Here is a 14849-nt window from a genome sequence, read left to right as displayed (position 1 = left end):
ATTACACCTAACTCATTCTTTATATATAAATTGCATGATTTCCATGTATTTTTCATTTATATATATTGTTATAATATGCACTGAAAGTCATTGGAAATCATAGGTTAGGTTATATAGTTCCCAAGAAGTATAATTGTATGGCATTTTTATACCATTTTTCTTATCAAAATTCTTGGCCAGCATTTTTAATTGTCTAGGTTTTTTCTCAATGCTTTATAGCAGTTCTTAGCTTGTATTTTTCAATAAGCAGGTATGTAACCTAGGCCTCTATTCTTGTTGGATTACTAGCTGGGTTAAAGACTAATTTCCCTGAAAAATTAACAGTATTTCTTAGCTTGTATTTTTCAATATGCAGGTATGTAACCTAGGCCTCTATTCTTTTTGGATTATTAGCTGGGTTAAAGACTAATTTCCCTGAAAAATTAACAGTATAGTCATTCAAAGCACATACAAAACTAGGCAAACATTAAATGTTTTTTTTTTTTTATAAAAGATTGCCAGTGACCATAATGTAAAAAGTACCCAGTTGAATTTGCATGCCCTCAAATGTATTTTCAAATAAATTTATCTTCTCTTCCCTATAATGGCTTACTTGTACTAGCTTATGCCACATATAATATTCTAACTGGTAATAACTTGTGTATCATATGGAAATGTTAAGTACATTTATTCTAAGTTAACCTTAAATTTTCTAATCAGATGATGTCCAAAGAAAATTTGGAACTCTGAAGTCGACTTTTCAGCGGGAATTACGAAAAATCCAAAACACATCAGCTGGTTCCGTGGAGCCGAAATGGGAGTATTTCAAGAGCTGCTCCTTTATGATCCCAGTGAACAGTTGCACTCCCAGAAGGACATCATTTGATACCTCTGAACCACAGGTAGTTCTTATACTTTCTTTCATTAAGTAAGGAGAGTGATCTCACTTTATCAATAAGTGAATAGATTCAACTAATTTGTGTAGGTATATATATTATGCATATGTTTGCCCTCCAAAATATATTGTCAGGTTACCAGACATACTGGTTTTGGAAAAATTTTAAGAAAAAAAATGATACTTATACTTTTCTAATAGGATTTTAGAATTTTACATTTTCTTTTTTCTAATGAGAAACATGGTTTAAGAGCTAGTTGACTGAATTTTGCCTTTATTTTCTAGTAAAAAGAAATATGTATATACATATATGTATCTGCAGCAAAGTGCTCTATTTTTGAGCTCCTCCTCTAAATCACTATATTGTAGGTCACACACTATAATTACTCTGTATTATAAAATTCAATTATCATTGCATCATAGATTTGTTTAGCTCTTTGCTCCTTTATTTTTATATACTTTGTAATAGTCATGTTATAATTTTTATGTCTACCTATAATTTTTGGCCACTGATGATTTTGGATAGGAACATTTAAATGTGCTGTAAATAAAAATGGACTTTATGAAAAATTTCATTGTTATAAATTCTCTTACAGGAACCAGAGACTATAGTGCTTACCATATCAAGTGAAAACTATGAAGAGTAATTGGGGTGAGATTGATGGTGCACAACCACAAGTATGCAACATCCCAGACCTAACGCCACCCCAAACACGTTCTTCTTCATCATTGTCCGTGCATAGTGACAATTATTTTGATGGAACCCATGCATCTACTCCATCCTCCTCCTCTTCCATTTTCCAGAGATCAGATACAAGGGTAAAAAAGAGGAGGAAATTGCAATGCTCAGCAGAAGGTGAACGTTTTGACAATATTTTGGATAAAGTTGATTCTATTCTGAATCTACCAGATCCATCATGGGATCCTGTTATTAAAGCAGCCACAAATGCTACAGCAGGTTTCATGGCTCCCTTGTCTAAAAAAGATAAGGAAGCTGTGTACTTAAGGATTATTAAAGTTTTGCAAGAATATCCTATTGATTTTGATAATTTAGATGATTAGTTTTTTGTCTTGTTAGTTTTGTATTAATAGTCCTAATAATTTAAAATTAATGGTATAGTTTTGTTTTAAAGATTCTATCAACTTACACCTCTTTTAATTATGAAGTATTAAAATAACACAATGCATTGAACAGTAGAATAGTTAAACTTTAGTTATATTGTTTGGTCTTTTTGTTTTCTTTTAATATTTGCAAATAACTGTAGCCTCAGATGAAGGCATTTATATTGGTGGTTCTGTGATAGTAGTGACACACTTATTTGAAACTGTAAAATTCTCTGTGTATAATTAACTTGTTTTGACAGTACTGCAATATTACTACACAATAATGAACTGTCCAAAAGTCTAAAATAAGAGTTCAAAGCCAAAAAAAATGTTTTTTATTTTTGTCAGTCCTCCTGCATTTTGTTCTCTCGCTGCTTGCAATATTTCACTACCATGCTTAAATCTAACATCCAGATATATTTCAAATAAACTCTTTCAGTACTAAGATATATATATTTTTCTCAAATAAGCCATATTATATACAGTTTTGTTTGAAGATTCTATCAACATACACCTCTTTTAATTATGTAGTATTAAAATAACAATGCATTGAACAGTACAATAATAAAACTGTAGTTATAATGTTTGGTCTTTTTGCTTTTAATTTTTGCAAATAACTGTAGCCTTAGATGAAGGCATTTATATTGGTGGTTCTGTGATAGTTGTGACACACTTATTTGAAACTGTAAAATTCTCTGTATAATTAACTTGTTTTGACAGTACTGCAATATTACTACACAATAATGAACTGTCCAAAAGTCTAAAATAGTAATTTTGTAGAAAAATTATTTTTTCCTATATACAAACCTAGGTTGTCTAACAAAAGGATATCCGCGGGAACGCGCCGCCGCTACTGCATACAAAGAGTTCTAACTTGAATCGCTGTACCTGGGTCTGGGGTAACTGCGCGGGGTGAGCCCGGGCCAGCTTGGGTAGGTCATTGTGATACCATTCTTTGAGCAGTTAGAATACTTAGTCTAAACAGACACACTCTTCAAAAGGGGGGCCATAACTCAATGAGGGGTGGATGAGGAGGGCCATTAATCCGTTAAACAACCTAGGTTTGTATATAGGAAAAAATAATTTTTCGACAAAATTACTTTTGTTCCGACTAAGTACAAACCGTCGGTTGTCTAACAAAAGGAGACTCGAACTGAGGATGGGAAGGTGAGTGACCTGAATGCACCCTTTGAAGAGCAACCAATAACTTCACACGACCTGACGTTAACCCAGACCCCCTACTCCTCATGACACTTTACACGGTAAGGATTCAATAGGGGAGAACCCAAGGGGCTCCAGCTGTTGTCCTAACCTATGGTACTACTAATACTCACTCAGAGAGCTGTTCCTGAAGGATTCTTGCCATCATTCTACTCTCCAGGTAAGTCAGTAGTGGCCAAGTCGTGTCATGGACAGTACAGTCATATGTAGGAAACTACCAGGGAACTCACTCATACCCCTTACATTCGGCCAGACTTAGGCGGGAATTGCTGGGAGAGTGTGTGTGTGTATTTCCAAATTGAGGTACGCAGTGCGGGTGACCAATGCCTAGAGGATCTCTTGGGCTGCGTGACAATGGCGGGGCCCAGAGAGAACACCTCTAGAGATTTGAATGTAACTTCTCGTAGGTAGAAGGAGGTGAAGGTGGTTTGACTCTTCCAGGTGCCTGCTCTCAATACCTGACCCACTGAGAGGTTCTTCCTGAAGAGCATAGAGGAGCCTATGCCCCTAACTTCGTGAGCCCTCACCTTTGGCATTGGTACTTCCTTGTTTTCGTAGGCCCTTCTTATAATTTGTCTGATCCAGAAGGAGATGGTGTTCTTAGCCACCTCTTTCGGATGCTTGCCCGTGGCCACGAACAGCCGTTTGATAGCCGGTCTGAACTGTCTAGTCCTCTTGAGGTAGGCTTTCATGGCTATGACCGGGCATAGAATCAGTTCCTCTTTGTCAAAGCCGGTAAAATCCCCCAAGGAAGGAATGGTAAAAGAGGAAAACATCTCCTCTGGCTTGGATGGGTCTTGAGTCTTGGCTACAAAGCCAGGGACAAACGAGAACCCCATCTCCCTCCAACGCCTGGTGTGTGACACTTCGTAGGACAGCGCGTGTAGTTCGCTGACCCTCTTCGAAGATGCCAGGGCTAAGAGGAAAAGGGTCTTCAAGGTGAGCTTCTTCAAAGAAGCTGAATGTAAGGGCTCATAGGGAGGACCTCTCAAGGATTCCAGGACTAAGGCCACATCCCAGTGGGGAGTCCGTAGCTCTCTCGGGGGACAGGTCTTCCTAGTGCTTGAAGAGCAACAAAATTTCTGGAGATGCAGCGAGGTCCATGCCTTTCAACGCGAATACTTGATTTAAAGCCGCTCTATAACCCTCCACTGCCGATATGGATAGTCGTTTATCCTTCCTGAGGTGGTGGAAAAAACTCGCTAGTTGAGGGATGGTGGCCTCGTCTGGGGCAATGCCTTTATCTTGACACCAATCTTGAAACAGTCGCCACTTTCCCTGGTACAATCTGCCTGAGGATGGTTTCACAGGATTGGACAAGGCCTCAGCTAACTGCCTGGAAAAACCTCTACCACGGAGGATTTTGATGACAGTCTGAACCCGTGTAAGCGGAGGGCTGACGGATTTGGGTGTAGGCATCCGTTTTGTTTTGGGTTTTGGGCGAGGAGATCTATTCTGTCTGGTAGGCTTACCGGGTCCTCTAACTGGTGATCCAGCACTTCTGGGAACCAGGGGGCTTCCGGCCACCAAGGAGCTACTAAGGTTACTTGTAGGTTCTGTGAGTAGCGAATCTTCTGAAGGATCTTCTGGAGGGGGAAAGGCGGGAAGGCGTAAGCGTCCAGGTTCTTCCAATCTTGCAGGAGGGCATCCTCTCCCGCTGCCTGCGGGTCTGGGAGTGGGGAGAAGAACACTGGCAGTTTTTCTTGTTCCATGCGGTGGCAAAGAGGTCTATCGACGGAGAGCCCCACCTCTTTATCAGGCCATCTGCTACTTCTTGATGGAGGGACCATTCTGTGTTGATTATCTGTCCCCTCCTGCTCAGATGGTCCGCCCAAACATTTTTCTTGCCTGGAATATATCTTGCCTTGAGGGTGATGTCCATTTCCTCTGCTAACTCCTGGATTTGTACTGCCAGGCGACAGAGATCCAGTGAGACTGTGCCCCCCTGTTTGTTTAGATATGCCACCACCGTGGAGTTGTCTGACATTAGGCCCACCGTTTTCCCTTGGAGTTGAGACAGGAAGTGCTGAAGGGAGAGGAAGACTGCCTTCAATTCCAAGACATTGATGTGAGCTGCTCTCTCTTCTTCCGACCACAGGCCGCTCACTTCTTCCTCCGTCAGGTGCGCCCCCCACCCTTCTTTTGATGCATCCGTGAAGAGAAGAATCTCTGGGGTTCTTGACTGAGAGAGGTGCCCCTTGGAGGTGGGAAGGAACCATCCACCACTCCAGGGACTTCCTTACTTCTTGGGAGAGAAGAATTTTGCTGTTGGGGTCCCCTTCCTGAGGAGACCATTGTTTCTTGAACAGCCACTGAAGCGGCCTCGTACGCCTTCTGCTGTGAGGCACTAGTCTCTCTATTGAGGCCATGTGTCCTAAGATGGACTGGCAGAGTTTGGCCGTGGGAGCTGGGCCCCAAAGCTCTCCGCACTTGAGTTACTAGGCCGGAGACCCTGTTCTCCGAGGGGAAGGCCTTCATGAGGGATGAATCTAGTGTCATTCCGAGGTACACCATCCTTTGTCTGGGAGTGAAATCCGACTTGTCGACATTCACCACCACTCCCAGTTCCTGAACGAATGACAAAACTAGCTGAAGGTGATCCGCACACTGCGCAGCCGTCTCGGCTAAGATGAGCCAATCGTCCAGGTAGCGGAGGAGACGGATGCCTCATGCGTGTGCCCATACTGACACTATCTTGAAGACCCTGGTGAACACCTGTGGGGCGAGGCCGAAGCACAGGCAGGTGAACTGCAGAGTCTTTCCCTTGCTGACAATCCTGAGGAATTTTCTGGAGGAGGGGTGAACAGGGACTTGGAAGTAGGCATCTTGAAGGTCTATTGAGGCCATGAAGTCTCCCTCCCTGACACAAGCTCGGACGGAGTCTGCCGTTTCCATCCGAAACTTTGTCAGAGAAAGGAACTTTTTGAGGGGTTGGAAAGGTCTATGGACTGGCCTCCGAACCCCCTGTTGCCTTTTCTTACCAGGAAGAGTCTGGAGTAGAACCCTGGACCTGGATCCTGAACCTCTTCCAACGCCCCTTTCTGAAATAGCTTGGATATTTCCTCCTCCAGGGCCCGTCCGCGGTCCGAGTCCGGTCGATAGGAAGGGACTTGGATGGGGGTAGGGGATAGAGTGGGTGTAGACTGGAAGGGAAGACGGTAGCCTGACTTGATAACCTGCAGGGTCCAATCTTCCGCTCCTGCTTGCTGCCACACTTGCCAATAGGCAGCCAAGCAACCCCCTACATTCCGCTGACGGGCAGGATATGGCCTAGAATTTCTTGCGGGGACCTCCCTCTTTTCTGTTGCCTTTCTGCTTTCGCTCCTTTGATGGAAAGGGACGAGTCTTCTCCCTATGGAACTTGTCCTTCGACACAGAGTAAGGTTTCTTCTCCTCTCGCCTACGCACGGGAAAAGCCGGTCTCTGCTCTTCTCTTACTTGTTGGCTAATTTGTGGTGCTGGCCGTGGCCTATGGCCCGGGGTTGCGGAATTGGAGAGAGCCCTAGATTGGAGAGATCGCTCCTTCTTCTCCGCTGCCTTGCGAACTTCTTCCGCTGGAATAAGTTCTTTCTGGAACAGCGGGTTTTTCCGTAAGTCCGGGAGGAGGTCTCTCACCACTGGCGATTTGGCCTCCTTGAAGGCATTCTCTCTCCTTTTCACCTCCAATATTAGCCCACAGGACCGCTAAATTGTCTGCTTGGTGCGAGAGTCTTGATCCCACACTGCATGAACGAAGACAAGTTCTGCTGCTGCTGAGGCTGGAGCTCGGGTAAGAACTGCGGAAGTGCCCCCAGTAGACGTTCCATCCACGAATTCGTAGCGAGGGCCAGAGCTAGAGCACGAATGAGTCCTTCGGTTTCTGAGGGAGAGAGCAAGAGGTGCTTTTTCTGTAGGGCGTCCAGACTGACATCTAAGAGATCTGCAAGGTCCCTGGAATATGCAGACTCCCTTAGTTTATCACCTGTTGGCCTATAATACCTGCTGGCCCCCTGAGCAGGGATAGGAAGCCACCTCTGTTTCTCCGATACCCTAGTTGGTGAAGTCGTGGCTTCTCGGGACGCTCTAGCCATGGCTAGCCTAACCTGGTTGCTCCAGGGGAGGCTGACCGAGGGGGGCTGCGAATTCTTCAGGTTGAGCACCTTATGCACCTCTGACTGAAACTCCTGGTTTAGCTCCTCAGTTTCCGTTAGGCCATTGGCGCTTCTAATCATCGACAGAATCTGGTTGAATGATAAGGGCTCGGGTTCCGCAGGTGAGCTAGTCTGACTGCCGTCCGAATCGGGGTCAGAATCGGGCTCCCCCTCGGAGCAGGAATCGGGCTCAGAGTCAGAACTGTCACCCAAATCTGGAAACAGTTCCTCTGACTTCTTCTCCAATAGGAACTTCTTCCTGGCTTCTTCCATCTTTCTGGCATACCTCCTCTAGACGCTGTTGTTTCTTCTTCTCCATTTGCTGGGAAACCTCCTTTTCTGGAGCTTAAGTAGTCCTCCACCGCCTGTTTGACCAGGTTCGCGATGTCCAGTGCGGGAGTGAGGACCTGGTCCCCCACTGTACCTAGGCTAACTGATGGAGGTGGTGCGGAGGTACTAGGCTCAAGCCTAGGCCTAGCTTTCTCGGGCATCAACGCTGGCACTGGTCTCTCAGCGCGACCTTGGCCTTGCGGCATCGAAAGGTCTCCGTTGATGCTCCTCCTACGAGCGTTGTGGCTGGCTGGCTTCTTGCGTCGGGTTGCCGCAACTTCTGGAGGGGAGGGGGCCTCCGGCTCCTGCGAGTTGGGTCCCGTTCCGGGCTCCTTAGCACTGTCCTCAGGATGGGAGGGTGAGGCATCAGGTCCGTCACCGGATCCCTCCTGGGGCTGGACTGATTGTGCCCAAGAGGAACAGGGGGTTACCTTGGCACCCGGCTGTGTCTCGGTACTGCCACGGTCATACCTAGATAGTTCGGCCTTTAGGCTAGGCGGGAACAAGCTCTCGGTTGAAGACCCCTTCTTGTTACGCTTCGAGGCAGGAACATGGTTCCCAGCCCCTAAGGCAGCTTCTTTCCTCTTACCTGCTTTCCTAGCCCCCTTTAGCCTAAGTCTCTTGGGAAGGACACTAGGCTCACTAACTGGGTCCCCAGTTAATAAGGAGGAAGGATTACTAGGCCTAGTGTTCTCCAATTGGGCACTATCCTCCTCACACACGGCCTTAGGCCCCACAGTAGTCGGCCTAGGCCTAGGCTTATCGGCATCAACACTAGCGTCACTGAAAACACACTTATGCGCCTCATAATAGAGCCTCCACTGATCATTAATCCACTGCGCACAGGTTGAACACGATGTATCAGGGGAACATTCAAAACCCCTACATGCAATATACCACAGATGAGGATCCGAGGTTGGCGAAGGCAAAGATGTACCGCAACGCATGCCATCGGAAACACACACACAAATCCTCCCCGAAAAACCCACCATAGATCCGCCTTCCATACTTACAGGGAAGTTAGGATGCTAGGTAATACTAAACGATAAATAAAAGGATAGGAAAAGGGCACTGGGGAAGCACTCAAGCACAGGATGTCAAAGATATATCACGATAAAGAAAGACTACAGTCGGCGGTCATGCGTTGTTTATCTCAAGTCGGGTCAAGGCGGAAGGAGTAGGTGTTGACACGACGGCTACTGCGAAAAGAATGGTATCACAATGACCTACCCAAGCTGGCCCGGGCTCACCCCGCACAGTTACCCCAGACCCAGGTACAGCGATTCAAGTTTGAACTCTTTGTATGCGGTAGCGGCGGCGCGTTCCCGCGGATATCCTTTTGTTAGACAACCGACGGTTTGTACTTAGTCGGAACAATAAGAGTTCAAAGCAAAAACAATGTTTATTTTATATTTTTATGTCAGTCTTCCTGCATTTTGTTCTCTCGCTGCTTACAATATTTCACTACCTTGCTTAAATTTAACATCCAGATATATTTCAAATAAACTTTTCCAGTGCTACGATATATATATTTTTCTCAAATAAGCCAAATTTATTAATTAATATGCAATAATTCTATTTTCTAACTTTATTTTGAACATAAATAATATTCCAACATTACTTTAACATATGAATGAACTATTTTCACAGGTTTTATTTCATGAAGGAAAATAACGTCGAGTAATATTCACTGCGAATGCGCATTTTGAGGATGTTTGCATTTTTATACATTAATGACATGAGGCATAGGCTTATAAGCACAGTAGCAAAAGAAAAAAAATACTAAAATATATTGCACAGTAAGAAGAAAATTAAATAATAAGTTGGGACTAAAAGAAAACTCACAAATCATAATGACACTTTAATGAAGAAAATAATACATTTTACATTTACACACACAACCTATAAAATACAACTTCCTAGTGGAATATTGACATCTGCTCCTGCCACGGAACTCTGCCTTCACCATTGAAGTAGGCCATGAAAGTGTCCCTTACAACTGCAGCATCATTCTGTGGGCGCCTAGGAATCGGCAGTAGGCCTATCATACCACCATTGCAGTGGTCCTCAGGCTCCGACATTTCTGCTGGTGCATGTGTGTTTGGTGAACGGGTCCGTAAAAAATTGTGAAGGGAACATTCAGCTAAAATAATTGAATTGATGTTTTCTGGAGATGTATTAATCGGCTGCTTAAATATTCTAAATTTCGCAGAAAGTATACCAAATGCATTCTCTTATGTGCGTCTAGCACGAGAGAGCCTGTAGTTGAACATCCTTTTCTCATGGGTCAGTCCTCGACCAGGGTAAGGTTTCATTAAAGTAGTAGTGAGAGGGAAAGCATCATCGGCAAGAATCACACTTGGGCATGCTTTCTGCAAAAAAGGTAAGGACTTATGAGGAGAAAATTTCACCAAATCCCTATCAAGTGCCCTTTTCAAAGAGCATTTCTCCCATACACCTCCATCACTGGCACGTCCTGCACTACCAACATCTACATAAATGAATCTCGGCTTCGCATCAACAAGGGCAAGAAGTATGGAGCTGAAATGACATTTGTAGTCATAATATGTTGAACCTGATTTTGGAGGTTTGGCTATAAGAACACTCTTCCCATCTAAAGCACCACAGCAATTTGGAAACTGCCAGAGAGAATGAAGTTCTGCTTGGATGCGAAGCCATTCCTCTTCATTTGTAGGCATTTTCATATATAACGGTTGCAGAGCTGCATATAAGGCCTCACACACCTCAGGAACGACGCTTGAAAGGAGGTTTGGGCTGATCCTGTAGGAATATCCCAGGGATGTTTTTGATTCACCTGAAAATAAAAAATGAAATTCACAAGTTTAATATTTACCAGTCGGTGAACTACGACAACTATAGTGTGTTTACTTTTCTAAGATTGCTTTGGTGGGGCCAGATAGAAAAGACCGAGTTCTCATATTTACGGGTATGTAAGGCCCTTTAAATGCTTCCCCGCAGAGATGGGCCTGCTTGAGTAGATTAATTCTCTTTCTATAATTATAGTTATAGATGTACTGAATGGCCTGTTGGATCCCGCCACACCACAGCGATCTTAGAAAAGTAAACACACTATAGGCTAAGTAGGTAAGGTTAGGTATGTAGGTATACTCCAAAAGTTCTCGATTTGGTGGACAACTGAAGTACAGGAGGGTCTGCCCCTACTATAAATTATTGAAGGAATATATCAAATAGACGTACCTAAACAATAAAAACAAATATTTTTTCACAAGGGTTTAATTTAAATATTTACCACCTCTAATGGCACTGTACCTAATTATCCTACAGGCTATAGCCTAGTAACTTACCTGTTGCCAAGTGCCTCAATGTGACATAATCTCTGTTCTGGTGGAATAGCCTTTCTCATCCTGGTGTCTTGCTTAGCAATCTTGGGCCCAACAAGCCTCAAGAGATAATCAAAATCATCTTTGTTCATTCTGTGGTAGTTGTAGAAGGCAGCGCCATCTCCCAACCTCATTTCCCGACACAAGTTGTCAAAGATACCTTTGTCCTCTCTTCTCCTGAGGCACTCTCGAACCCACAAACGTTTTTTGTTGCTCTTGCATTCACGTAAGACTCCAAGAAGACACATCACCGCAGCACATCTTGCAACAGTCCGACGATTTCCGGGCGCCATGATGATATCAGCTGATCAGTTTTGTTTACTTTTTCCTACTGCTCCTCGAAACCACGAGTGTGACGATACAACACTTTTGCTCGCTAGCATCGGCTGGATGCTGGCCGAAACCGCGAGCTAGTAATGACTAGTGTGAGACCAGCTTTAAACGCCAGGCTGCTATTGACAGCTCGGAGCGGACTAGAAAAATCTTGGAAGCTTTTATCTGTTTTGGGTGAATAAGAGAGACACTACTTGTAAATATTAAGTAAAAGGGAATTTGGTTGGGCATTCAACTGTGAATAATGTCATTGAATAATGTCGTTATATTTAAATTTTTATATACCTTTGTATATTGAATGTATTAAATATTTTTTGTAATTTAATGTTTCAATTTTTCTTGTTTTGGGGATCCTATTTATCATGAGTTTCTGCATTCAATTTATTTAGTTTATATAAATTAATTGAATCCCCTCCCCCCAGTGTAGAAAATATTTTATCGTGAACCAAAATTGGAGAAGTTGAAAGTGATTTCTTTTGTTGTTAAGTATAAGATAAGTATCAAACTTCCTAAATATTATTCGTAATATTATGTTTATCATGTTCAAGTGTTGAGCGGGGCTGACTTTTAGTTCCTCTAAACAACCTTGTTATTAGTGATCTGCCGCCTAGGATTGTTTTTTAAAGGTGAACTGCTTGTTTACGCTATTGTCCGAGAGCTGGAAGTATTTGTCGAGGCGAGCGGAGTTCCCAAGGCAGTTCTCAGGCAAAACCCCTAGTGATACCGACACTATGCCACTTTGGGGGGCAGCAGGAGCAACAGTAATTTAGTGAACGGCAGGAGTATTGAGGTGAGTCAGCCTTTTTACATCTGAACATGAGTTGATTTGATACCCTAGCCATAATGATTTAATACATTGGATTAAATTAGTTCCCTTCTCAAGACCTTGTTAAAAATAAATCTCGGAATCAAAAGAAATTACGATTTTTCCAATTTTTTTTCGGTTTCTTTTTTTACCGTTAAAAGTTTTATTTTTACAGTGGATTACCACTTTTATTGGGAATTCATCAATTGTTATTCGTGGATTACCACATTAGGCTATTAGCTATAAAGTTTTGTTTTGGTGGATTACCACAGTTTATGAACAATAGGTTTGTGCTTTTAAATTTAAAAATCGAATTCCATCGAAGGTATTTTTAGTGAACGGATTCCCGTTTTGAGTTTTGTTTTTGTTAACACGGATTCCCGTAAGTAATTTAGTTTCCCTTTTACCTAAACAGTTTTACAGGGAGTGTTTTTTGTGTTTTTCAGATCCTGAGAGACATGATAGTCATTGGTAGGGCCTTGCTTCATATCGTTGTTTTCCGGTGAAGTAAGTTACTAACTTGAGGGAGGCAGGACAGCAATTAATCATCTTAGTTGTCTGAACCAGTAATTTTTATCCAAAATATTAATTAAATTAATATAACTGGACTTTTAAGAACTTTTTGCTTCATTTACCTCATTTTGTTTGTTTTTACCTTGCCATTGAAAAAATATTGTGTATGATGTAAGGTTTTATACCTTATCAATTAAATTACAGTTCCTCAGAAAAGTAAAAATCGGAACTACTAAAATGTAATAAATTCTGACAATTTCTTTATATATATATATATATATATATATATATATATATATATATAATATATATATATATATATATATATAGAGAGAGAGAGAGAGATTAATGTAACTCTGGATTTGACCTTGATGCCCACTCATGGTCGTACATATTTAAAGAGGAAGTGCAAGTTTACTATACTCTGTTTTTTTCCATCTGTCCATCCTCCTGTGGTGTTTTTGTATGGTAACACTGCGTCTCGGGCTTTAGATAGTTACATTCAGCTTACATTCAACGATTACAATAATATCCTATTTCGAATATAAACGGTGTAATTCGCATACAGTAAATTAATGAAACATTTTTCAGTTGCAAATGTACACCCAGATATCCTTTTATTTACCTAAAACTTACACATTGCGTAACTATCTAAAGCCCGGAACTCAGTGCTACCGTACAAAAACACCACAGGCGGATGGACAGATGGAAAAAAACAATATAGGTAATCTACTTACCAGGTTGTGATACTTTATGGCCATGAGATGATGACTGGATGTATGTATACAATAGAGAACGATTAATGGGGTTTATTTACAAGGTTTAGCAAATAACCATATGAACAACGTTATGAAAGAGTAGCAAAAATATATCTGTAGTGCAATTAAGTAGGACCTTATAGGCTTCGATAGGAGCGTTAGGATCCAAGTTGGAACCATGTGGCAGTATTGCACAAACAACTCTCCTGCAGCAAGTAGAGAGAGAACCTTGGGTAGTGGAGGGTCATGCACAGAATCAGTAACCTTATTGCTTCTATTTTACTGTTGATGGAAGGGACTTGGAAACGTGAATGATTTACCTGCTGCCTAAGCTCAATGATCACTGAAATGATCAAGTTAATTTAACCACCAGCAATGCAGCACACAATTCCTACAGCGAGTTACTTTACTTGAGAATTTACCATATGAATGCTTGGGAAACATCAGTGACTGTGGGGGAGGGCAGGTGTGTTATTGAAGAATAAAGTGAATCTGAATGAGAAATAAGCTTTCTTGTGACGTTAGAGAAACAGATTTAAATATTAGTGAGGCTCTCAATCGCAGAGTACACCTTACCTTGGTTAAATCAATTCTAGTCCTCTAAGAATGAGATCCACTGGACTGTAATTCCTGATTAGGCCTCCCTGATCTTAGAAAACGCTCACACATATGTTGTGGGGAGGAGGGAAATGATGATACATGTCTGACCTTTGACGTGTTGGTCACTTGAAGCAGGTAAGCTTTCTCTTACAGCTTCTATTTATGCTGGCCTTGTTTGCTGCTAGCACCCCCATTGATGGCTTGGTGTTCCTAATTAGGATGATGGTACAACTTGAAGAAAGTTTTAATACATGGACTTGGTGACAACACTCATTTACATGTGATAGATGGGACTTCAAGTGTTATAATTGTTTTATGATATGCTTATGGCCAAGATTAATTAGATCAAATGTCCTAAAATTAAGCTAGAGTATCCCTTTAAAGTGAGCTATTACTAAATGGAATTCTTAGTACCAACATTGGAATTGTACTTTATTTAAGTATACTATTTCCCAGTAACAACAAATGTTGTATGCATTACCTTAATGATAGCATGCACTTAAAGTAATATAAGATACATAAATGTCTATACAATGCACAATTAACTTTGCTTAGTGGTTTGGGACTATAACAAAAATGTGAAGCAATTACAGTACCTACACCCCACCCAATTTATGAGATACAAATGAAGAAATGCACCATTGAAGCTATTAATGCCCCTGTTTTATGAAATAGGTACAATTTGCTTTAGCTTGTAGTTGGAGGCAGACTAGGCTTGCCACTGTGGGTGGGGTGCCAAGGATGCCCAATACCCCTGTGCTGGGGAGGTTGTTATATGCCTCTTTGACTAGTGGTATGACTATTTGTCTGCCTTTTTGT

At 42.2% G+C, this 14849-nt stretch overlaps 2 protein-coding genes across 2 annotated transcripts; both read right to left on the bottom strand.

Moving 5' to 3' along the window:
• Positions 1-9610: 9610 nt before the first annotated feature.
• Positions 9611-11977, bottom strand: LOC135220140 (uncharacterized). The gene is made up of 2 exons (XM_064257434.1): positions 10986-11977; positions 9611-10474 (listed from the first exon to the last, which is right to left on the bottom strand). Exons 1-2 carry the CDS (start codon positions 11312-11314, stop codon positions 10471-10473), a joined length of 333 nt encoding a protein of 110 aa, XP_064113504.1. The 5' UTR covers positions 11315-11977; the 3' UTR covers positions 9611-10470.
• On the bottom strand, positions 9894-10358 carry LOC135218751 (uncharacterized). Its single transcript, XM_064255201.1, has one exon. It carries the CDS (start codon positions 10356-10358, stop codon positions 9894-9896), a length of 465 nt encoding a protein of 154 aa, XP_064111271.1.
• Positions 11978-14849: the final 2872 nt, after the last annotated feature.

Source organism: Macrobrachium nipponense, chromosome 1, assembly GCF_015104395.2.
Source record: "Macrobrachium nipponense isolate FS-2020 chromosome 1, ASM1510439v2, whole genome shotgun sequence".
Classification (NCBI taxonomy): Eukaryota; Metazoa; Arthropoda; class Malacostraca; order Decapoda; family Palaemonidae; genus Macrobrachium; species Macrobrachium nipponense.
The sequence above is the reverse complement of the archived record's forward strand: the minus strand, read 5'-3'. Positions and strand labels throughout refer to the sequence as shown.

Coding starts and splice junctions, on each gene's coding strand:
- LOC135218751 (XM_064255201.1), bottom strand. CDS start 10,358: ATGCCTACAAATGAAGAGGAATGGCTTCGCATCCAAGCAGAACTTCAT.
- LOC135220140 (XM_064257434.1), bottom strand. CDS start 11,314: ATGGCGCCCGGAAATCGTCGGACTGTTGCAAGATGTGCTGCGGTGATG.